Here is a 22805-nt window from a genome sequence, read left to right on the forward strand (position 1 = left end):
TAAGAAAGAGAAGCTTCAGTCTTGAAAACATGGTTTCTTAATAAAAAAGATTTTTGTTTGGTCTGTGATCACTTTTATTGGGATAACTAATATGATGATTAAACAATATAGTGAAGAGATTAAAAAAAAATAACTCTTGAATAGGACTTTGCTTTTAAAGGTTTGGAACATTGGTGTATGTGTGTGTTTGTGTAAAGCTGTGTGTGAGGGTGTTTGGGTTCAACAAGCAAAGCCTGTAGTTTGGTCTGGTAGCCTGAAGCTCAGAGGAGGTGCTGTCATTCTGTCCTGTCCCCCCCTATTGGAGCTGGGGGTGGGACATTAACAGCAATAATGAGGGCAGCTCATCAATGACTGGCCCAGGGGCTATAAAAGCACGTTGGAAGCCCAGTGCTTATAACTGATAGGAGCTAACCCCCAAACCAGACAACTTCATAGCACTGGTACCCACCACCAGGTATGTTCAGCTTCAGAGTTGTAGGCCAAATGCACCTCAACTCAAGTTTATTATTTTATTCATTTTAATATTATTTTCCGGATATTTGAGTGTTCAAGCAATAGAGGTTTCAAGATTCTACAAACAATGTAAATTGTTGATTTATTCCACACTTATTTTAAAACAATACTGAAGGTTAGACATTTAAAATGCAGTTATTTCGTTGTTTTTTTGCCATATATTTCAAGTTGTGATAGTTTTTTTAATATTGACCAGAAACATGCTTTTGAGAAATTACTTTCTTTAACAGATCATCAAGGTCAACATGCACAATCTGGACTATAAACACGTGTTCATTTCGCTGTGCATTGTACAGCTCTTCACTCTCAATGAAGGGCGCCCCCTAAGGTAACTCCCCCTTCCTATCGCCTCTTTCAGATCAATTAAGATCACCTTTACTGCAACAAGTTAACGCCCCTTCTATCATGCGCCTGTGCACAGGAAAAGGACGGTAAGTGAGGTCCAGCTCATGCACGACCTCGGGGAGTTCAAGCAGGATCAGGAGCGTCGGCAGTGGCTGCAGATACGGCTCCAGGGCATCCACACCGGCCCGACATGGGGCAGCAGCGGGGAAGCCGACCGAAGGAGGAGGCGACTGCGTCCCGACGAGCTGCCTGACCTGAGCACCATGACACCGGAGGAGATCCAGTTCGCTTTGGACTTATTGGAGCAGCTCCTCAAGTCAAAGCAGTCATGATTTTGATTGATTTTAGTTCATCTTCGACCTTCGCAGCAACATTTCCATCACACTTTTTTATTGAATTTATCCGTTTTCCGTCTGAAAATGTTTCTAGTTTTCTGAATGGGTCAGTCTTTTATTAAAATTTACTTTTATTTTATTTATTTTAGATTATCTATATTGATTTTATTTATCAAATTGATATTTATAAAACTGCTAAAGGGAAACTTGACTTGGGAAGCTTCCCTGTTGTGTATGCATAGTTTGATCACGCACCTTGATTTAACAGGTGTAAATAGGTGTAAACCACTCGTAAAACTACTTCATCAAACTGAAGGCGATTAAAGCATTCAACCAACAATATTTTTGTATCTGTTGTAATATAAAACATTTAAAAAATGTTTTAATTAAATTGCTTTTAATTATGTTGTTATATTTGGTTATTTGTGTTTCCAGAAATAACCAAGTATTATTATTACCAACACGGGGAGAGTGTAACTACAATAACTCTAGTTCATGAAACTTGGAGGTTTCAGGAAAACGTGTATTTTGTCTGAGACACATCCAGGTGGTCGGTCACACAGCGGACTGTCACAGCTACCGGATTAAACACAGACTCCGAATGTAATGCGTGGAGGTAAAGAAACATTGTTTCAGAGTCTTGTTCAGAGTCGACTGGCCAGCCGGGTTTTGCTTAACCTATTGGTGAACTCCAAATTGCCAGGCTGGCCAACACGTCTAAAATCCTCTGAGCCGCTTAAACGGAGCACAATGCCGAGTGCCTTTTTTACATAGTTTGTTAGTTTATATAAAATCCCATTAAATATGGGGTCAGATCAGTCTCAATAATTGCAAATGCACACAGAGAGACTCACAAATGCAAACACAACGATTCACAATTGCGCACAGAACAATTCACAACTATGTTTGATTGACAAATGCACACAGAAGGATTTACAAATAAATTAGACTCACAAATGCACGCAGAACAATTCACAAATAAATTCCAATGCACACAAATAAATTACGATTTGTAAAAGAAAAATCACAAATACATTTCTGCATTTCTATGTGGATTCTTCTTTTTGTTTGTGGATTTGTATGTATGTAACATCACCCGTAGGCTCACCCAGCTCTGTGAATTTTACCGACTAAGTCTGAATAATTTCCAGCCATAGGCGGTCTTAACATAGAGGCATAGGTAGGCGGCTGCTTGGGGCCCCCTACTAGTGGTTGTAGTAGGGGGGCCCCCAAACAACCTCAAAAAGAAAAAGAAAAAAAGAAAAGAAAAAGCCCCTTATCATCATGAACGCTTCAAAAGCATGGTCAATTGTATTAATATTCTTAAGAAATACGTTGAAACGTAGTAGTTAAAATGTCCAGTTCATGGTTATCTGTGGTGTCCCTACAACCCCTACTTTCACCATGAAATGGACTAGTCCGTAACGGTGCGCGGCGCGAAAGATGAACACAGTGACAGGAGGACTGGAAGTTACACAGAGACGATTCAGAAGACAAGAATAAAAGTACAAATTAAACAATGTTATCCAAGCGGCTCAATTAAAAGAAAAAAAGAAAAAACGCCGATAAATATTTAGAAACGCTGCCAAAGATGACACACTTTTTATGGCTACTGGGGATACAGGCAGGAACGTCCAATGCGTTGAACACGCCGCTACAGCAGCAGCTAGCTGTGAAGGGGCGCTAGGTGAGGATAACGACGTTACCCAAGACGATGAAGAGGACCGCCCACCGTCACCCACAGTGTTATTGACGATGTTGACAACGATGATGCGATGATGGGGCTTTGGTGAGTCAACTGCCTAGTTATGCTAATAGCCCTAGCACGGTGCTAATAGCCCTAGCACAGGGCTAATAGCAGAACTAGAGTAAGATTGGTACGAACATGATGAGAAAGACAACACAAATGCATGAGGAGGAAGAGAGTAAGGGACAGAGACAAAAGCAGATGGAACACTCAGCATTAACACAGTTATAAAGAAGAACAGGAGAAGAACAGAAAAAGGAGGAGAGGAAGAGAAACATGAGGGAGAGAAAGAGTAAAAACAGGCATACGGAGGAAGATAAACATGAGGGAGAGAAAGGAAGGGACAGACACAAAAGAGAGAAGGTAATCATTTAACAATGCAAAAAAAGCATATTTCTTAATCGCAATGATGGACTGCTGTTGTTTTTTGTTATCCTCTCACTTCATGATAGAAGAAATAAGCTAATTTTGTTCATAGACCATATTGTTAGTTGGTGACAATGTTTTTTATTATTACTATCATTATTATTGTACAGGTACAGCTCCTACATCTGCGCATCATGTTGGTGTGAAGACCTGTGAGAAAATGATTCTCTGCTTTCCATCTTCATTTTGGAGTAAAAAAGTGTATGCAGGGTTTAAAGGGGAAGGTTTCTTTTCCTCTCCAACCTTTACTTCCCTGTAGATTAGCTTTACCTGCCTATCCACCATTCAGTCGGTTAAATCTTTTTTCGTTCTCTTTTAAAGATCGGATAGGGGGGCCCCATACATACCTTCGCCTTGGGCCCCCAATTTGCTAAATCCGCCACTGCTTCGCTACTAGAGTAGCAGCAGCCAGTTAGATTCACTGATTCACGACATCAGTGACGACTGGTGGAGAGTCTCAACGCTGATTGGCTTTCGCAACTCAGCGTTGGGTACATTTTTCGCTTCGCTCTATTCGCGTCATTCGCGCTGCGGCAAGATTTTTTACAAGATTTACAAGATTAAACCGAAGTTTCAATGACTTACAACAACTTCCTTGTTGTCATGACTTACAATAAGGGGGTGGTACATTAATTGTGTATCCCTCCACCATTTGCGCAATTGTAACTGTAAAAAAAGATAGACGACATACGCTCCTCATTTACTAATCCATCTTCTATAACTACACCTCCAGTAACTTCATCTTCTTCCCCCTCGTTTTCCTCTTTTATCCCCCTGTCTCCCAATCAAGTTCTTACATTGGTAACCTCTGCCCACCCAACCACCTGCACCCTTGACCCCATCCCGTCTCACATTCTCCAGTCTATTGCTCCTGACCTTCTTCCCTTTCTCACCCATCTTATTAACACCTCCCTCTCAACCGGCTGTTTCCCTAACTCTCTGAAGGAGGCAAGAGTCAACCCTCTCCTGAAGAAACCCACTCTCGACCCATCTGAAGTCAATAACTACAGACCTGTCTCTCTCCTCCCCTTCCTTTCCAAAACTCTAGAGCGAGCTATCTCTAACCAAGTCTCCTCCTATCTCCACAGCAACAACCTTCTAGACCCCCACCAGTCTGGATTCAAGGCAGGCCACTCAACAGAGACTGCCCTCCTTGCTGTCTCTGAGCAGCTTCACACTGCTAGAGCAGCCTCTCTCTCTCCTCTGTCCTTATCCTTCTAGACCTTTCCGCTGCCTTTGACACAGTGAACCACCAGATCCTTATTTCCTCCCTCCAGGACCTGGGTATCTCAGGCACCGCACTCTCACTCTTCTTATCCTACCTCACCGACCGCACTTACCGGGTAACCTGGAGAGGATCTGTGTCTGAGCCTTGTCCTCTGACTACTGGGGTCCCTCAGGGCTCAGTCCTTGGTCCTCTTCTCTTCTTTCTGTACACCAACTCTCTCGGCTCTGTCATTCGCTCGCATGGCTTCACGACACCCAACTGATCCTCTCGTTTCCCCAATCTGAAACACAGGTAGCAGCACGAATCTCTGCCTGTCTGACTGACATCTCTCAGTGTATGTCCGCACACCACCTGAAAATTAACCCGGACAAGACTGAACTTCTCCTTCTTCCAGGAAAAGGATCTCCCACCCACGACCTGACTATTAACTTCAACAACTCAGTGTTGGCTCCGACTCCGACTGCCAGGAACCTTGGTGTGACACTCGACAGTCAACTCTCCCTGACTGCCAACATTACCGCAATAATACGCTCCTGTAGGTACATGCTGTACAATATCAGGAGAATACGACCTCTTCTCACTCAGAAGGCGGCACAGGTCCTGGTCCAGGCTCTGGTCATCTCACGGCTAGACTATTGCAACTCCCTCCTGGCAGGTCTACCTGCTAATGTCATTCGACCTCTACAGCTCATCCAGAATGCAGCTGCTCGACTGGTCTTCAACCTCCCGAAATTTACCCACACTACTCCGCTCCTCCGCAACCTTCACTGGTTACCAGTGGCCGCCCGCATCCGCTTCAAAACATTGGTACTTGCGTACCGTGCTGCGAATCAGATCGGTCAAACCATACACCCCAGCTCGTTCACTTCGCTCGGCTTCTGCCAATCCTTGTAGCTCCTTCACTTCGACCTAAACACTCAACAAAGTCGCGACTGTTTGCTGTGCTGGCTCCTCATTAGTAGAACGAGCTCCCCATTGACATCAGGACAGCAGAAAGTCTCTACACCTTCCATCGCAAACTAAAAACACATATTTTTCGACTATACCTTGAATAGGGAAGGTAGAGCCGTAGTAGCACTTTAGTAGCACTTAAATGGTTCTTACTTATGGCACTTTGTAACATTAACGTTATTGAAGAAATTGTACTTGCTTGATTCTTGTTGTTCTGAGTTTCATGGTTTAATGCACTTATTGTAAGTCGCTTTGGATAAAAGCGTCAGCTAAATGACATGTAATGTAATGTAACGCTGGCAGCCTCGTGGGGAGGGGAGGGGGGAGATGCGCTCATGTGATTGGTTGAAAATGAGGGCGACATCTGATTGGCTACAAATATAGGTCTATGTTGAAAAAAACGCATTTGAATCCAGCCATGGCTGGGGAGTCTCATAAATCCCACACACACACGTGTGGAGCAATCCACAAACAAATGCAGTGCGATCGACAAATAAATGCATGAGAATCCACATAGAAATGCAGAAATGTATTTGTGATTTTTCTTTTACATTGATATAAATCGGAATTTATTTATGTGTGCATTGGAATGTATTTGTGAATCATTCTGCGTGCATTTGTGAGTCTAATTTATTTGTAAATCCTTCTGTGGATTTACAAATAAAGGTTTGTAAATCCACAATTCACAAATGTGCACACAATGTTGTGTGCACATTTGTGAGTCTCTCTGTGTGCATTTGCAATTATTGAGACTTCGTCCCGACTGCCGTTCATATTGGGGAGCAAATCATCATTAGCCACAGCTGAGGCCAATTAGGCCTCCACCTGGTACCGTTCCCTGAGCCCACTCCCCCATTGCCCTCTGCAGCTGAGCCTAACCACGCCCCGCCACCACAATTATATTAAGAGATTTAAACAGTTTGGAAAACGAGTGAACATTTCAGGGGAATAAACTTAAGTTGAAAAGTCTTATGGCCTGTGGGATGAAACTGGCCCTGAGCCTGTGATGCAGGACCGGATGCTGCCGTACCGTCTACTGGACAGCTGCAGGCCAGAACTGTCAGGGTGTGGTGGGGCCAAAGCTCAGGCGCAGAGGAAATGTGTAAGGTGAAAAAAAAAAAAACATTTTACTGAGAAAAAGTAAAGCATGGAAGTCAGGCTAGAAGGCGAAGTAACACGAGATTAACTACAGGGAACTACAACAAGAATTACAAAAGGAATTAACAACAGGACTAAACAACAACAATCTGTCAGGGGACACAGGAAATAACAGCAGTATATATAAGGGGGATAACCACAGGTGGGGCATGAACAATCAGGGAGAATTCAGTTCATTTTGTATAGTCCAATATCACAAATTACAAATTTGCCTCAGAGGGCTTTACAATCTACACATACGAAATCCCTGTCCCAGGACCTCACATCGGATCAGGAAAAACTCCCCAAAAATAACCTTTCACAGTGAAAAAAGGGAAGAAACCTTCAGGAGAGCAACAGAGGAGGATTCCTCTCCCCAGATGGACAGAAGCAATAGATGTCATGTGTACAGAATGAACCGCATTACAGAGTTACATAAACACATTCAATGAATATGACAATGTATGAATGGACCTCCACAATCCATGAAACAGAAGGGGGTAGAGAGGAGGGGGGCAGGGCGCATCAGCAGGGTCCATGGCCATGGCGCATCAGCAGGGCCAAGGCAGGAGGCCGGCTCACCATGCAGGAGGCATCAGACACAGCCAGGTCCAATGGACCCTATGAGACATGAAGTCACAAAGACTCCGGGGAGGAAGCAGAGTTAGTACACATCTCCAACATCTTGCTGCACACATCGAAGGATCAAAGTTTCCTCAAGAAAAAGAGTTGACTCATCCCCTTCTTGTACACAGCGTTGATGTTGGCCTTCCAGTTCAGTCTGTTGTCGATGGAAACACCCAGGAACCTGTACTCCTCCACCATATGCACATCCTCTCCCAGAATTCTCAGTGGTTGTGGAGCCGTCATCTTCCTCCTGAAGTCCACCAGCATCTCTCTGGTCTTGGCCACGTTCAGAAGCAGGTGATTTCTGCTGGCCCACTCCACAAAGTCATCCACTACTGCCCTGTACTCCTCCTCCTGTCCGTCCCTAATACACCCAATCTAATGTACTGTAATGTTCACATTTCATTTTCCAAAAGATGTGTTCCCACTGTGTGGAATTTAAAAAGGTGTTTAGTAGTAGTAGACTAGATGTTTTTGATAATGCACACTTTCTATAACATTTATGTTGTTTAATTTTGTTGACACTGCGCCAAAACAACAATGCTGTTGAAGAGGGACCTGCTTTGTTGTAATTAACGACCAACGTCCATGAATTGCATTACGGAGCTTACAAGCAGCACGTGAAGGCAACATCGCTCTGATTCAGTCAAGCACGCGGCCATTCACAGTTTCAGGTCCCTCCAGTGACTCTGAACGACGAGCCGGTGCGCGTCGCCTTCGCGGTGCGGACATTTCACGCTTTGGGTCACAGCAGTGGATTTTAGCAGCGAGTTAAAATCCATGTTGAGTGTGTGAAACGATGCTGATGAAGTTGGAAAGTAATGAGCGAGGATGCTGAAGCTGCCGGAAAGCCCGCGTTGTTCGGAGGATCGCAGGGCTTTTGTGCCGCTGTCATCCCACAGCTCATCCCCTGCTGCTTTGTCTTCAGTTGGCCCCCTGATACCGACCGGTAGGTGATCGCGAGGTTTTAGCTCTGTCATCGTGATACACGCACACACAGCTAGTACCGATTGTTATAATTGTGACCTCGAAAGAACATCACTGACCGTATGATCGTTGATGGGACTCGTCTGACTCTGGTACTCGTGAGAGAATCGGCTTAATAGTGAACTCATGATATTTAATGGCAATGATATGAGAGATTCCCACTATAGTCCTTAAGATATAAACAAATAAAGGATGATCTTCATGCTTATCTTACTATGTATAATATTTAATATCCAATATTCTGCATCATTTTAATGGATTTCCACCCAGACTGCAGCAGCAAGGGCAGCTTCTCTGCTCAGTGTGTTGGTATCAGTAGCCCCTCAATAATAGATGGGACCCTCACCTCTTTGGGCTCTCACTTCATGCTTTTAATAGGACCCTGCCTTCTATCGTTGTCAGAGTTATTGTGTCTTAGACGTGTTGGTGCACTTGACTAGGGGGGTAACGGGAAATTGGACCATTGAAATATTAGCCCCCTCTTGTTCTCGATTGGCTGTGTGAAATATTGGCTGCTGTAAATTTGCAGTGCCATGTGAAAGATGAGAGGAGCTGCCTGCCCTGAGTGAAATATTGCCTCCTCAGTTCCTTTGTTCCTCTGCCCTGCTGCTCTGGCTGCCTGTTTGGCTGGAAGACATGCTTCTGTGTATATTATGACATTTCTGTCAGCCATTCAAATCCCATTGGAGATAAAAGATGCATTAATGCTCCTGTGAGGATAATGTTCTGAGCCATGCTGTTCTTTCACGTTTTCACTGATAGGTAGTGTCTGAGGGAAGTTGTCCTTTCCGGTGACCCTTGTCTTCAAGGACATTGCCAGTCTGCTGCTGTGTTGTGATTTATAAACAGAAAAAACAGGGTCTCTGATTTCTGAAAATGTGTCCGAGTCTGGTTTTGAAATCTGAATAAGGAGCAGGTTTAACTCTTAATAGTGTTCTTCCTCTGTGGTCGTAGACTCACAGCAGTCTTCTCCCTCAATACTCGACCAGTTTCAGAAATGTTGTCCCTATGTCAATTAGACACAAACACATGGAGAATAGGTCAAAAACTACCACAGTTACCCGTTAACTAGCGCCATGTGCATTGATTATCTTAACATTTTAATATTTGATATAATTTAATCCTTTGTGAATGTGTTTTTACATTTCTTGTGTATAGTGTTTTTGTTTGTGTAAAGATACATTCTTAAGCTGCCTTCAGTAAAAGAGCTCACAATGAACATTATGAACTAAAGATATGCTCTTGATTTATTTTGTTGATTTATTATATTAAAAAAACTCCATGCCAAATCTGACTCAGTGAGCTGTAGGCCAGGGCTTTATTCTTTGACATTATTTGCATTCCTTGCTCTCTGGTTCCATATGGGTCATCATCATATTTCATAGCAGCTCTCTTCAGCATGACCTAGATGGAGTTCTAGCTTATTAACTCAGTGCTATTGATCCAGCTAGTGAAATGGATACATTCATCAACACAACTACACAATGTAAGTAATCAAAATACAATTGAATGATAATGTAATTGTAATGTAATAAAGATAACTGGGAATATACCATTATTTCCCTATCAATATTAAAACATTTTGTATCTGGTGATACTTATCCCTTTTTTACTGTTGAAGTTTATATACTGGCGGTACAGTATCCGTTTTATACTCTTAAAGTTTTTACTCTGTTATTGCTGTTGCATGTGATACTTGTGGCTTCGTACCACCTAAGGTGTGGGACCACCATATTTCTGGCAAAATGTGCCAGTCAAGTATATCTTTGACCAGCATGAAACCAATACAGTTATATTAGTTAAAGTACTACCACAAACAAGCACTTTGATGCCATCCCTTTCAGCTTCATCCCTTCCTCATACTGTATATATTAACTATTTGATTTGCATATCTGTAGATTTGTCACCACATTATATCCCTCTAAAACCATTGTTCTCATGACTCCAACCTCCCAGCCCTCATCTGCCATCACACACAAACCAATTACCATAACACATGCCCCTCAGTCTTATGTATGTACAGCCTGTGGAAACAAATGTCAATAACTATATATGTGTGTGTATAAGTGTGTATTATCCATATACAGTGTATTGTGCTTTTGATCCAGTGCATTATTAGATTACATTACAAAATAGAAAGAAAGTCAAACATTTCACATCACTTCTTGAATGGTTCTCGGGTGATTGCATTAGTGTGCATTGCGCCTGTGCATTAATGCATGCACTAGAGTGTGTGATTAATTCCATTGTGAAGTGGAGGGCAGACTCTCAGGGCTGGTCGTCTAAATGACCAGAACCCCTCAAAGAAGCATCACTTGCTCAAAGGCGAGTAAACAGCTGTGTGTGTGTGTGTGTGTGGCTGCAAGCTAAGGTCGGTGGTTTGGTCTCTGCAGCACTCTGCTGCTGTGAGGGTACACATTAGTGGACTGCAGGTCTTTCACAGGCTCTGCACTCTAGAAGCAAACCCTTTGCCCTAAAATATTTCTGTACAACTCTGTGTGAGTGTGCACTACATTTCATCGTCCTTGTAACGGGACCGGCCCTGGACCTAGTCCTGTGGCTTAGGGGAAGCACCTACTCCTCACACCAGCCGCGCAAGGAGGGCCCGATTTAAAATCCTAAGTGTTTCTCAGTTTGCTTTTGATTACAGTTTATAGAGACAATGACGGATGTTTATTCTTTAAGAAAGTCTCTATTTGTATGTGCGTGGATTGAGACTCATCCATTACCCTAATAATACCCATAAGCGTGTTCGCTAATTATACAAAATGAACCATTTAGCTGTTACTGTGTTCCAAAAGTGAAACAGTCCATGGCGGAGCCAGTATCATTGATCAATACCAGAGGTGGAAGAGACCAACAATTAGTATAAATACTCATACCACCATTTCAAAAACACACGGTTACAAGTGAATTTGACAAGAAAATGTGCTTCAAGTATAAAAGTAAAAGTACTACTCTGCAGCCATGTGGGCTTTTGAGACATTATTATATATAATAATATTATATTCATGTTATTATTGATATAGTAACATATGTAATGTTGTAACTGGCTGCAATGGAGCTACTTTTATTAATTGTTGTATACTGTTTAATTTTCTGTATATCAATGCATTGTATTTCATTGTGGTACAGTACTTGAGTAAACGTAGTTACTTTCCAGCACTGATTAATGCCATGTTCTACCAGGATACTGGTGCCATGTGCTCGTGTGACCAACTGAGAAAGTAGTGGAAACGTTTGTCTGGAGCACCGAGTCATAAATTAATGACTGTAGTCATTATGTACCTTCTTAGGAAACTCTGAGTCAACGGGACGTTGTAGCCCCTACCAGATCTCTTTGCTGTGAAACAAACAATTTGAACAAAGTATCCACCACAATATTCAGCAAAAAGCAGTACAGTCTGACTTAAGTTCTGAAGCTGTTCACATTCATTCCTTTGATTTCCTCTGTGTGATCTCTCCATCAGTGAACAGTGTGCTTTGTCAGTACTGGACCAGCAGCAGGTCAGCACCATGAATCTGTACGGGCCCGGGGCTGGTGCCAGTGGTGGTGGTGCCGGCGGGGGGAGAGAAAGAGGAGGAGCAGAAAATTACCTGGACCAACAGCGGCGTTCCAGCGACCGCTCACGTGACTCCTCCCATGAGAGAGGAGAGAGCCAGCTGACACCCTGCATCAGGAATGCCACTTCTCCCACTCGTCAGCATGGTGAGGAGAAAAGAGAGAAGACATAGTCTATCACCAAACATAGCACACATGTCTATCACCAAAAACGGTTACACTTGTTTACAAAAGGTAAAAAGTATTTACTTTGAATTTGGTAGAAAGCAATTACACATTAAATCATACAATATAAAGAAAGAGAGAGAAGACATAGTTATTGCCTAAATTACACAGCCCAGAAGTCAGAGTTGACTGACTCAATCTCTCAATAGCATCCATGTGTGTTTTTGACTGGAAGCTTGCTTCACTGGTGTTCATGTGTCCTCTTCTCTCCCACAGACCGCGAACGTGGCGATGGAGGCTCATCCTCCAGATCCTCCAGTCCTCGTCCTCCCAGGGTTTCTATTCCCTATTCTCACTTTGGTGGGGCCCTGATTGGGGGACACATTCCTCGGCCCCTGGGTCCTCCCGGAGCAGACCACCACTCGAAGACACTGGGCCCTATACCGTGCGATATGATCTATGTGTATGACCTCAGCAGTAAAGAGGGGTATCGCAGTGGCCTGAGGCTGGGAGAAAGAATTACGCTCATTGTCGATAATACCAGATTTGTGGTGGATCCTGCCATCTTCATAGCTCAACCAAACACCATGCTGGGCAGGTAATGACTGAGATAAAGCCCTAATTTGTGACGCACCATCATATCTTATGGAGCTTATAGTACTATATTAATTCAATTCAGTTTATTTTGTATAACCCAAAATCACAAATTTGCCTTTTAAACCTAACACTAAACCATAAAAAAGTTGAGATGATTTTATCAGGATTACAACCATTTAGAATTGTATTATATGGAAACCACAACTCTAATGTCTTCAACGTCTTTTATGTGCCATTCCAGCTTCGAACCTGTTTAAAACATAAACCAACCAGCAACAATACAAATACATGACCAATAGCCACTGGTCTGCTCAGCCGTCCTTTAGATCGGTTCTATTGCCTGTGATCACAAGTTGAAAAAAACCCTGTTTGTTGTTTGTTTCAGGATGTTTGGTTCTGGGCGGGACCACAACTTTACACGACCCAATGAGAAAGGGGAGTTTGAAGTGGCCGATGGCATCAGCTCCACCGTCTTCAGAGCCATTCTGGTGAGACTGCTGAGTTTAGTTCTTCATCTGTGCTTGGCTCAAAACAGCTCTATCCACTCTTTCTATGGACAGTTCATGTCTTTTCTATACATTTCATCCCCATTCTTTTCTCCTTCCTCTGTCTTGTTCCCAGTGAGGTCAGAATCCTCCTGAGACATCTTTTCATGTTTTATTCTTGTTCTAATTCTCCCACCCATCTCGCACATAGCCATCCATTTGTATTGTACACAATCTCTCTCTCTCTCTCTCTCTCTCTCTCTCTCTTCTCTCTCGGTCTCTCTGTCTCTCTCTGTGTTCCTGTTCCCTTTCTGCCAGTCTTCTCTTCCGCTCTACCCCCCCACTGGTCCATTATTACTGCTTGTACTGACGCCGTCTGTGTTTTTAAGATCTAGGCCATGATTCCCATGAACACTTTTGGCACCTGTTGCCTTTTTCTGCCAGACCTTCCTTTTGGGAAATATATTTACACACACTTTGAATATTTTGCACAGTAAAAATTAATTAGCAATAATCTTTCCATTTTATTCAAAATGTTAAATAATGATGACTGAGATATAACTTTGATGGTTGATATGTGCATGTGATGAGTGAATGGTAATGGAGCTATCTATTCCCAGCGGTGTGTCATGGTTACATTTAAAGCCAGCGGTTCTTCTAATAGTGTGTCTCTGGATTGACTTCGTTGGCGCTTTACACTAGCTGACAACGTTAATGTTAACACATAGCCTACTATTATGCTATTATCAGTGTCAAATGCTAACGCGCTAATCGCAATCTTGATGATTTAGGACAAAAAGTAAACACACAAATACCTTCTGCAATATGTCTCTTACTCATTGGGAAAGCTTTGCACCCACCAATGAAATGGACATAATTACTCTCCTCACCTTTCACAACTTTCACTCTGACTTGCAGGATGAATAGACTTGCATTTGTGGTTTTCTAGTCTTCCAACCTCTCAAAGTGCTTTAATCCATTGACCCATTCACACCCATTCATACACTGATGGCAGGAGCTACCATGCAATAATAATAATAATGCATTCTATTTGTAAGGCACTCTTCATCAAGAATCTCAGAATGCCACAGAGCCAGTACATAGTTACAATCAACTATAATAAAAAAGGAATAGTTGACAAGTCATAAAACTCAACACAAAGTCATAAACGCCTTCCTGAATAAAAAGATGTTTAGGCCAGTTGTAAAAGAGTCCAGTGTCTGTGTTGCCCTTAGGTGGTCAGGGAGACTGTTCCATAAGCGGGGCGCTGCTGAGCAAAAGGCCCAGTCGCCTATGGTGCGGAGCGTGGTGTTGGGGACCCGGAGGAGAGAGCTGTTTGTAGATCTGAGGGTGCGGGTGGAGGTTTGGGGAGTAATGAGTTCTTGTAGGTAGGGAGGTGCATGTCCATTTATGCATTTATGGGTGAGTAGTAGGACTTTGTAGTCAATCCGGGTTGAGACAGGGAGCCAGTGTAGTGAGTGGAGAACGGGTGTTGTGTGCTCATATTTCCGGACTCTCATCAGGATTCTGGCAGCGCTGTGTATTGCAGTTTGTGGATGTTCTTGCCAGTGATCCCAGTGAAGAGTGAATTACAGCAGTCCAGTCTAGAGGAGATGAATGCGTGGACAAGCTTCTCTGCATCTGACAGGGTTAAAGTGGGGTGGAGTTTGGAGATGTTTTTGAGATGATAAAAGGAGGTTTTGCACAGGTGTTTTATATGGTCATTAAAGGTCAGGTGAGGATCAAACCTAACTCTTAGATTAGTGACTGAGGAGGAGAGGGGTATGACCTGACCATCGAAGGTGAGATGAGTTATGGAGGATGACTGAACCTGGTGTGGAGTGCCAACAAGGAGGGCTTCAGTTTTACTACTGTTTAACTGGAGAAAATTGTTGCTCATCCATGTCTTTATCTCCCCAAGACAGGCTTGGGGCAGTTTTTATGTAAAGCTGTGTGTCATCAGCATAACAGTGGAAGGGCATCCTATGTTTGCTGATGACAAGACCGAGGGGGAGCATGTAAATAATGAATAGGACGGGGCCGAGGACCGACCCTTGCAGAACACCACAGGAGACAGGGAGCAGTCTGGACTTGCATCTTCCCAGTGAGACATATTCAGTTCTGCCAAAAAGGTAGGACTGAAACCACTTGAGTGCAGAGTCTGATAGTCCAACAGTGATGTAGAGGCGCTCTAGGAGGAGAATGTGATCCACTGTGTCAAATGCAGCAGTCAGGTCCAGGAGGATGAGGAGTGAGGGTAATCCTGCATCGGCTGTCATCAGCAGGTCATTTGTAACCCTGAGCAAAGCCGTTTCAGTGCTGTGGGCTGAACGAAATCCGGACTGAAACTTTTCAAACAAGTTGTTATGTTTGAGGTGGTTCTGAAGTTGAGAAGCGACTACCTTCTCTAACACCTTGGACAGGAAGGCAAGGTTGGAGATAGGTCTGTAATTGGCTAGAACCTCCGGGTCCAGGGTGGGTTTCTTGAGAAGGGGACGGATGACAGCAACCTTGAGAGTAGGTGGGACATAGCCAGACTGAAGGGAAAGGTTAACAACCTTGGTGATGAAAGGACTGAGAGTGGGGATATGTGACTTGAGCAGAGCAGTGGGAATGGGGTCCAGGGTACAGGTACAGGATTTCATTTTTTGAGGATTTCCTCAACATGAACCTCAGCGAGATGTAGAGGAGACAGCACACTCATAGATAAGGTGTTGGTGTCAGAGGGAAGCAGAGATGGAGAGCTGGACATCAGAGAGCGAATGGTGTTGACCTTTGATCTGAAAAAGTCAATGACGCTGTTGCATTGCTCCTCTGTAGCCTTAGTTGAAGAGGGTGGTTGTGGCTTCAGGAGATGGCTTATGGTGGAAAAAAGCTGTTTGGAGTTCCCAGGGTTTTTATTGATTAACCTGGAATAGAACTGTGAGCGAGCATCTTTAAGGGAGTTGGAGTAGGCCCTTTGATGTTCACGGTAGGCCAATTTATGGACAGTGAGCCCAGAGTGTCTGCAGCGTCGTTCCAGGGCACGCCCAGCTGTTTTTATTTTCCTTAGCTCATGTGTGAACCAGGGAGCGGAGCGTGAGAAATTTACCTCACGTGACTTGCCAGGGGCATGGAGATCAAAAACACTGCTCAGGGATGCAAGATGCCATCTGTCCATCTGGAGCAACTTGGGGTGATATGTTATGCCCAAGATCGAACCACCTATCTTCTGACGGGAAAACGACATGCTGAAGCCACAAGCCTGTGGCTTTAATTAAATTCATTAGTATAGCCCAAAATCACAAATTTGCCTCGAATGGCTTTACAATCTGTCAACATACAACATCCTCACATCAGAACAAAAAATCCCTCCGGAAACCTCAGGAAGATGTCATGTGAACAACATCAAAGAATAACACCATAGTCGATCCATATGATTCTCGATCCTTTAATGACAAAAGTAATAACATTAGTAGCACTCATGATAACAGAATAGTACTAAATGATGACTATTATATAATAGAATAATAATGATGAAATAAACAGTAATAGTTATAGTTATAGAAATGTGACTAATAATAATAATAATAATAGCAGTAAATGGACCTGTACTTGTAGAGCGCTTTTCTAGTCTTCCGACCACTCAAAGCACTTTAACGCGACATTACATCATTCACCCATTCATACACTGATGGGAGGGGTTAAACGACCCTGCTCTACCACTGAGCCATAGTCGCCCCAGCAGTGGCTATCAGGCAGGGCCATGGTAGCAGTCACAACCACATTTCAGATAAAACCGCCATCCATGTAAACCTGTGAAGCAAGAAAGCACAAAGACTATGGAAGTAGAGTTGGTAATGTGAATTAATGGAACATTAATTCATACATAAGGAGATAGAGAAGAGGAGAGAGGAGCTCATTATATCCTAAGATCTCCCCCAGCAGTCTAGGCCTATAGCAGCATATCTAGGGGCTGGACCAGGGCAAACCTGAGCCAGCCCTAACTATGAACCTGAGCCAGCCCTAACTATAAGCCTGAGTCAGCCCAAACGATAAGCCTGAGCCAGCCCAAACGATAAGCTTCCAATCACACCATGAAAAAGTGCTCAGAAACTATTTCATCTACTTCATCTGCTGTTAAAGCTGCTGAGATAAGATCAAAAGCCTAAGGGCAGCTGTATTTTATTTGTAGTCCAATAAATTTGTCATAAACTGACCATTCAGTCAAATACTCATTTACCAATTACCTTTCCTCTAATAAACAAATATTTCTGAAAGCATTCCTGGTGAGCTTTTATTTATATGTGCACTATACTCTCCATGTATCTCTGCTGTTTGTGAGATCATTAATAACAGTAATAATGACTTGATTGTGGTTATGGCATAATGGATTATAGAGACAAGGAAATAAGAGAAGTACAACACAGGAAGTGAGCTTTCTGTTCAGCGTGCGCAGTCTCTCCTCATTTCCAGTGCAGCCTTTAGTGAAAACCGCTACCATGAGGATCTCAGCTGACACAGGCTGCTCACAGACAGACAGACAGACAGACAGACAGACCGGATGGAAAGTGGAGCATGGAGGGAAAGTGACGTTAGCTTTTGCTTTCATCACCTCATTGCTCTTCAACTCTCCCCCTTATCCTCTCTCTCTCGCTCTCTCTACCTGTGACGTCGCTGCTTGTTACTTTCATCACAGCTCACTCTCCATCCCTCCCTTTCCTCTTCCATCTCTCTCTCTCCCTCTTTCTCTCCCTCTCTCTCTCTCTCTCTCTGCCGCCTGTGTGAGTGAAACTGCATCAATAATGGCGTCTCGTTTTTTTCTCCATGCTTGTGTGTGTGCGTGAACACCCGCGGTTCACGCACACACACAAGCTCTGCTCGGTTGGACACGGTTCTGCTCGTTTATTCATATGTGTGTGGCTGAAAATGGCAGGATTACTACAAGTCGGGGATAATCCACTGCCCTGACGGCGTTTCCATTCCCGAGCTGAGGGAGGCATGTGACTACCTCTGTATCTCCTTCAACTACAGCACCATCAAGTGCAGAGACCTCAGTGAGTACACCGAACTGTACATGCAGATTGTTTGTCTGAAGTTCCTGTGGAGAGCTGCAGACTGATGCAGTTGCTGGTTTTGTTGACAACAGTTGACTTTAGTGCGAGTGAAGCAGGTGGCTGTCATCATCCGCTAACTTCTTTTCATTCAGAATACATGAAAATAAGTAAGTGTCACTATTATGTCCACAATACAGGAGGCAATATTGTTGCTTTATCTACAACATGTACTGCAGCTGCTAATGTAAATGTCGATCAGAACAAAAAGTTCAGATTAATATATTGAGATTTACATCAACGTTTTTTGCTTAAATCATATTTGACGTACCTGTGACAACATCCTGTTCCATGAAAAGGCCATTTAGTCAAAGGTTTGAATGTTTGTGATTTCTCTGTTGTGATTGTGTGTTGGTGAGTGGGAGGAGGCTGCTGCTGGGGTGTGTGTGTGTGTGTGTGTGTGTGTGTGTGTGTGTGTGTGTGTGTGTGTGTGTGTGCTCTAAGTAGGTCATGATTAGCTGTGAGATGTAATGCTTGTTATGCAGCCAGCCCCATCACAAGCTTCCTTCTACCAACAGGGAGGGGGGGGGGGGGGGGCGTCATTAGTTGCTGCTTTTAAGTGTGTTTATATTTCTTATTTGAGTCTAATTGAAATTGATCTCTGTTCAGCCACACTAAGGCATTATATTTACCAACAGTAAATATTATTATGTATTATCAACTGGAGAGCAAGACATTTCCAGATGAACAGGGCCGATTAGCTAGTTTCTATTTATTTCCAGCACCTTGCATTCTTCTTTAGTCACAAAAATTAATAAGAATAATAGAAGCATTGCAGTTCTTTGATTGCCTTATCCTATTTTAATGCATTTCCTTACTAAAAAAAAGCATTGTTTACATCCATGTTTATTTGCTGTCTTCTTCTTTGTCTTTTTTGGCACCTGGCTGCATTTTTTGCTCACTAATTTTCCAATTCCTACCTTGATCAAAAGGTTTAAAAGGCTTTCTGATTGTCTCGTGCATTTTTTAAAGTATGTTATACATTCCCAATTACCTTGTGTCATCATACCTTTCAGTTATTTTTTGTTTTGTTTGAGTTCCTGTGATGTTACACTTCAAAAACATCATTTTTGTGTATGTTTTGAGGTAGAGAAGGGTGTTACTCGTCACAGCAAAGCATGAACTTGTGTGTGCTTAACAGTAACTGTGATTGACAAAAACAGTCATCTAAACATAGAATAGGTGTTCCACAAGGTTCAATTGCTCTTCAGTCGGTTTGTAAATAACCTGTAATATATCATTTGGCATTCATGTAAATCTGAATAAAATCCCAATTAATTTAAAGGTTTGCTAAAGCTTCGTATAAAGAAATGCAGGATGAAGATTCTCTCATGTATTTCTTATGTGCGACAGTTTAAGGTGGTAATAAGAACAGTAGTGATTGATTTTCTCTCTCAAACTTATGTTCAGTATTCTCAAACTTAAAATTGTACTTGTACGAGCGTGTGGCCGACATCCTGTCCTCCTGCTCTCCATTGTCTTCTCATCACCAATGTCCTCATGGTTCCTCAGGCGCCCTGATGCACGAGCTGTCTAACGACGGGGCCCGGCATCAGTTTGAGTGTTACCTGGAGGAGATGGTGTTGCCGCTGATGGTGGCCAGCGCTCACAGCGGAGAGAGAGAGTGTCACGTGGTGGTGCTGACTGATGATGACGTGGTGGACTGGGATGAAGAGTATCCTCCACAGATGGGAGAGGAGTACTCACAGAGTAAGATACGGTATCACATACATCACTGATACTGAATCTGCTTACACTCCCTAATTCACCCTTTACTAAGCCCCTTCTCACTTGGGTACCCAACCAACTTTGTATCTATGTATGTCAACATGATATTCCAAAGGAAATATAAGCATGTTTCTGGAATAATAGTTCTGGAGAGAGAAAAGTAAGAGCCACATTCACAATTTAATTTGTGTACAGCGTGTAGGACCCCCAGGTCTTGATAACTCGCATGAAGGACAAACGTATATAGGTTCAACAATATTCCTGCACAACAGGCGAAGTGGACACATATTGTTTAGTTTTTTTTACAGTTACTGTGAGGAACATCTAAGTGGTTCTAAAACCGTCTCAGTTTAATCCCACCACAAACTCAACAACCTCCTTTAGCTAGGACTCTAGCAGAGACCTCTCAAAGTTTCACACAAGCAGAAACATCAGCATCAAATAGAAGATAACTGAAACAGCCAGGCCAAAGAATGGCAGAAGAACCCACACATCAGTGAGATAAGAGAAGCAGGCACAGATATATATATATATATATATATATATATATATATATATATATATATATATATATATATATATATATATATATATATATATAACAACAGAGACGTACATGACAGTTACGAGAAGGAAGCATTTCCCACCGGTCTGACGTATGCAACAGAAAAGCTTGAAAAGCCTGAAGCCCTTACAACAATGGGACTTGACTGACAAAACCAAAAGAGAGGACACCTTGGAACATGAAGATGGATTGTGTCCCCAACACAACCCCAACAATTGTGTTGGGGTTGTGTGGCAGCTGGGGACACATCATGTTGTGTAAGTGGAAGGATTCAACAAGTACACTTTAATGGCTGACACATTGAAGTCAAAGAGAGCTTCTGGTGTTCACTCAATGACTAAACATTCCACTTTTTAGTCATTGACACACTTTACTCAAACCCATTATGGCGAATTGAATTGAGACTGATGAGGAAAAATGGGTTTACCTTAAGGCTGCAACATAAAATATAAAAAAGTGAAGGGGTCTAAATATGTTCTGAAAATGAGAGAGTTACTGAGTACTAACAGGTCTCCCAACTGTTTCCCTGTAATAACATCTGAAACTGTATGACAAAGTAATTTTACGTTCAAATGGGTCATGTGTGATGTTGCACCTTTTAGAGGTCAGGTTACCCACATTTACTCACTGTATGCTCTTCACCGGTTCGCCAGTCGCTGATAGTTCCTAATGCACCATTTTCTCTGTTTGAAAGAATCTACCACAAATCACAAACCTTTTTCAGACACAAAGCCACATGTAGAATCCGATAGCCCTGGGGCTCAGAGCCACAGACCGGGACAGAGGTCAGAGGGTACACACATATTGAAAGCACTGGCCTTGTATACGGGGTTCCATGTAGAGGATTCATGTATTGTTTGTATTGTTGTTTCCTCTCCAGTCATCTACAGCACCAAACTGTACCGCTTCTTCAAATATATAGAGAACAGAGACGTGGCCAAGTCCGTGTTGAAGGACAGAGGACTGAAGAAGATCCGATTGGGAATAGAAGGTATGCTTTTTCTTCTGTTATCTGAAAACAGTATTTACAATCAAACTATCTGTTGGCCCCGGGGATCTTTCTGACAAACGTTCACTTGTTCACTAAAGAAAAATACTGGAACTTCCCAGAGGCCCACAGTGGGAACTGTAACTAAACCTTTAAAATCCTCACACTGGGATGATGTCAGCACCCTGTCAGAGTCTCACTGGCTGAACAAGCGTTTCCACGACAACACCAAACATGCTCAAAGTGTTGGAATGTTACTCTGAACATGTTTGAATGAACGGTCTAATCCAAGCACTAGCTCATTGCTAAATGTACTAAAGGATTAGGTTGCTGTTTTACAGCTGGTTTTGTGCCGGACCATTTCTGTCCTGGTCCTGGTTTTGCTCCCACACATTACCATCTGTAAAACAAGGAATCTGAATAAACTAACATGTTGATTAGTGAGCTACAGAGGTGAGGTGTTTCCTCCTGTCTCAAAGCAAACCTTCATATTTCCGTTATTCTTCTCGAACTCCACAAAAGAGCTGTGGGTGATCAGTTTTCGATTGTTCTCTGCAGGCTACCCAACCTACAAAGAGAAGGTGAAGAGGCGTCCTGGAGGTCGTCCAGAGGTCATCTATAACTACGTTCAGCGTCCCTTCATCCGCATGTCTTGGGAGAAGGAGGAAGGGAAGAGCCGCCATGTGGACTTCCAGTGCGTCAAGTCCAAGTCCACCACCAACTTGGCAGCAGCCGCTGCAGACATTCCCCAGGACCAGCTGGTGATCATGCACCCTCAGGGGCCGCAGGTGGACGAGCTGGACACTCTGCCGCAGCCCCCGGGCGTCAACGACCCCCATCAGCTGGCGCTCGGACCGGGGCCAGAGAACATTGCGGGCCCCCAGCTACCGCAAGGCTACGACGGTCCGACCCAGCAGGCCGGGGACACTCCTCACAGTCTGCCTCCAAGCAACCAGCAGCACGGCAGCAGCTACACTCAGGCCACTTACCACTACGAGCCGGACCCAGACTCACCCTCACCCTCTGCATGAGACGAAAACATGAAAACATGTCATGTGATTGTAAAACGTAGGAAGTTAGACTCTGGCAGAGCGGCTGCGAAGTACAGACACCTGATTGGCCTTCAACAGCCAATAACGACACAACGTTCAAGATAAAGCACCTCTGGCCACTGAAGGCAAACTGTGTACCCCTGCTACCCCCCACCCTTTCCCTCTCCCGAATGGCAAAACACCACTTTGCCTTCTGTTGCACCGCTGCCGCAGCCTTTCTCAGTCAGCACTGAGTCCCAATGAGCGAGATCATGTCCCTGTGTGTTCTTTATTT

At 43.4% G+C, this 22805-nt stretch overlaps 2 protein-coding genes across 2 annotated transcripts; both read left to right on the top strand.

The window, feature by feature from the left end:
• Window positions 1–378: 378 nt before the first annotated feature.
• LOC117732688 (parathyroid hormone-like) lies at window positions 379–1514 on the top strand. Its single transcript, XM_034535785.1, has 3 exons — window positions 379–454; window positions 744–841; window positions 935–1514. The coding sequence occupies exons 2-3, from the start codon at window positions 759–761 to the stop codon at window positions 1188–1190; spliced, it is 339 nt and encodes a 112-aa protein (XP_034391676.1). The 5' UTR covers window positions 379–454; window positions 744–758; the 3' UTR covers window positions 1191–1514.
• Window positions 1515–8068: 6554 nt separating this feature from the next.
• Window positions 8069–22510, top strand: LOC117732496 (BTB/POZ domain-containing protein 10-like). Its single transcript, XM_034535477.1, has 8 exons — window positions 8069–8258; window positions 11767–12005; window positions 12300–12621; window positions 13006–13108; window positions 18021–18141; window positions 19711–19908; window positions 21372–21482; window positions 22038–22510. The coding sequence occupies exons 1-8, from the start codon at window positions 8131–8133 to the stop codon at window positions 22508–22510; spliced, it is 1695 nt and encodes a 564-aa protein (XP_034391368.1). The 5' UTR covers window positions 8069–8130.
• Window positions 22511–22805: the final 295 nt, after the last annotated feature.

Source organism: Cyclopterus lumpus, chromosome 6, assembly GCF_009769545.1.
Source record: "Cyclopterus lumpus isolate fCycLum1 chromosome 6, fCycLum1.pri, whole genome shotgun sequence".
Taxonomy (NCBI): domain Eukaryota; kingdom Metazoa; phylum Chordata; class Actinopteri; order Perciformes; family Cyclopteridae; genus Cyclopterus; species Cyclopterus lumpus.

Bases quoted from the DNA above. Each gene is read 5' to 3' on its own strand.
- LOC117732496 (XM_034535477.1), top strand. From the start codon at position 8,131: ATGAGCGAGGATGCTGAAGCTGCCGGAAAGCCCGCGTTGTTCGGAGGA. The intron at 12,622-13,005 runs GTAATGACTGAG...TGTTTGTTTCAG, and splicing joins CCAAACACCATGCTGGGCAG to GATGTTTGGTTCTGGGCGGG. The intron at 13,109-18,020 runs GTGAGACTGCTG...TGAAAATGGCAG, and splicing joins CCGTCTTCAGAGCCATTCTG to GATTACTACAAGTCGGGGAT.
- LOC117732688 (XM_034535785.1), top strand. From the start codon at position 759: ATGCACAATCTGGACTATAAACACGTGTTCATTTCGCTGTGCATTGTA. The intron at 842-934 runs GTAACTCCCCCT...GCCTGTGCACAG, and splicing joins AATGAAGGGCGCCCCCTAAG to GAAAAGGACGGTAAGTGAGG.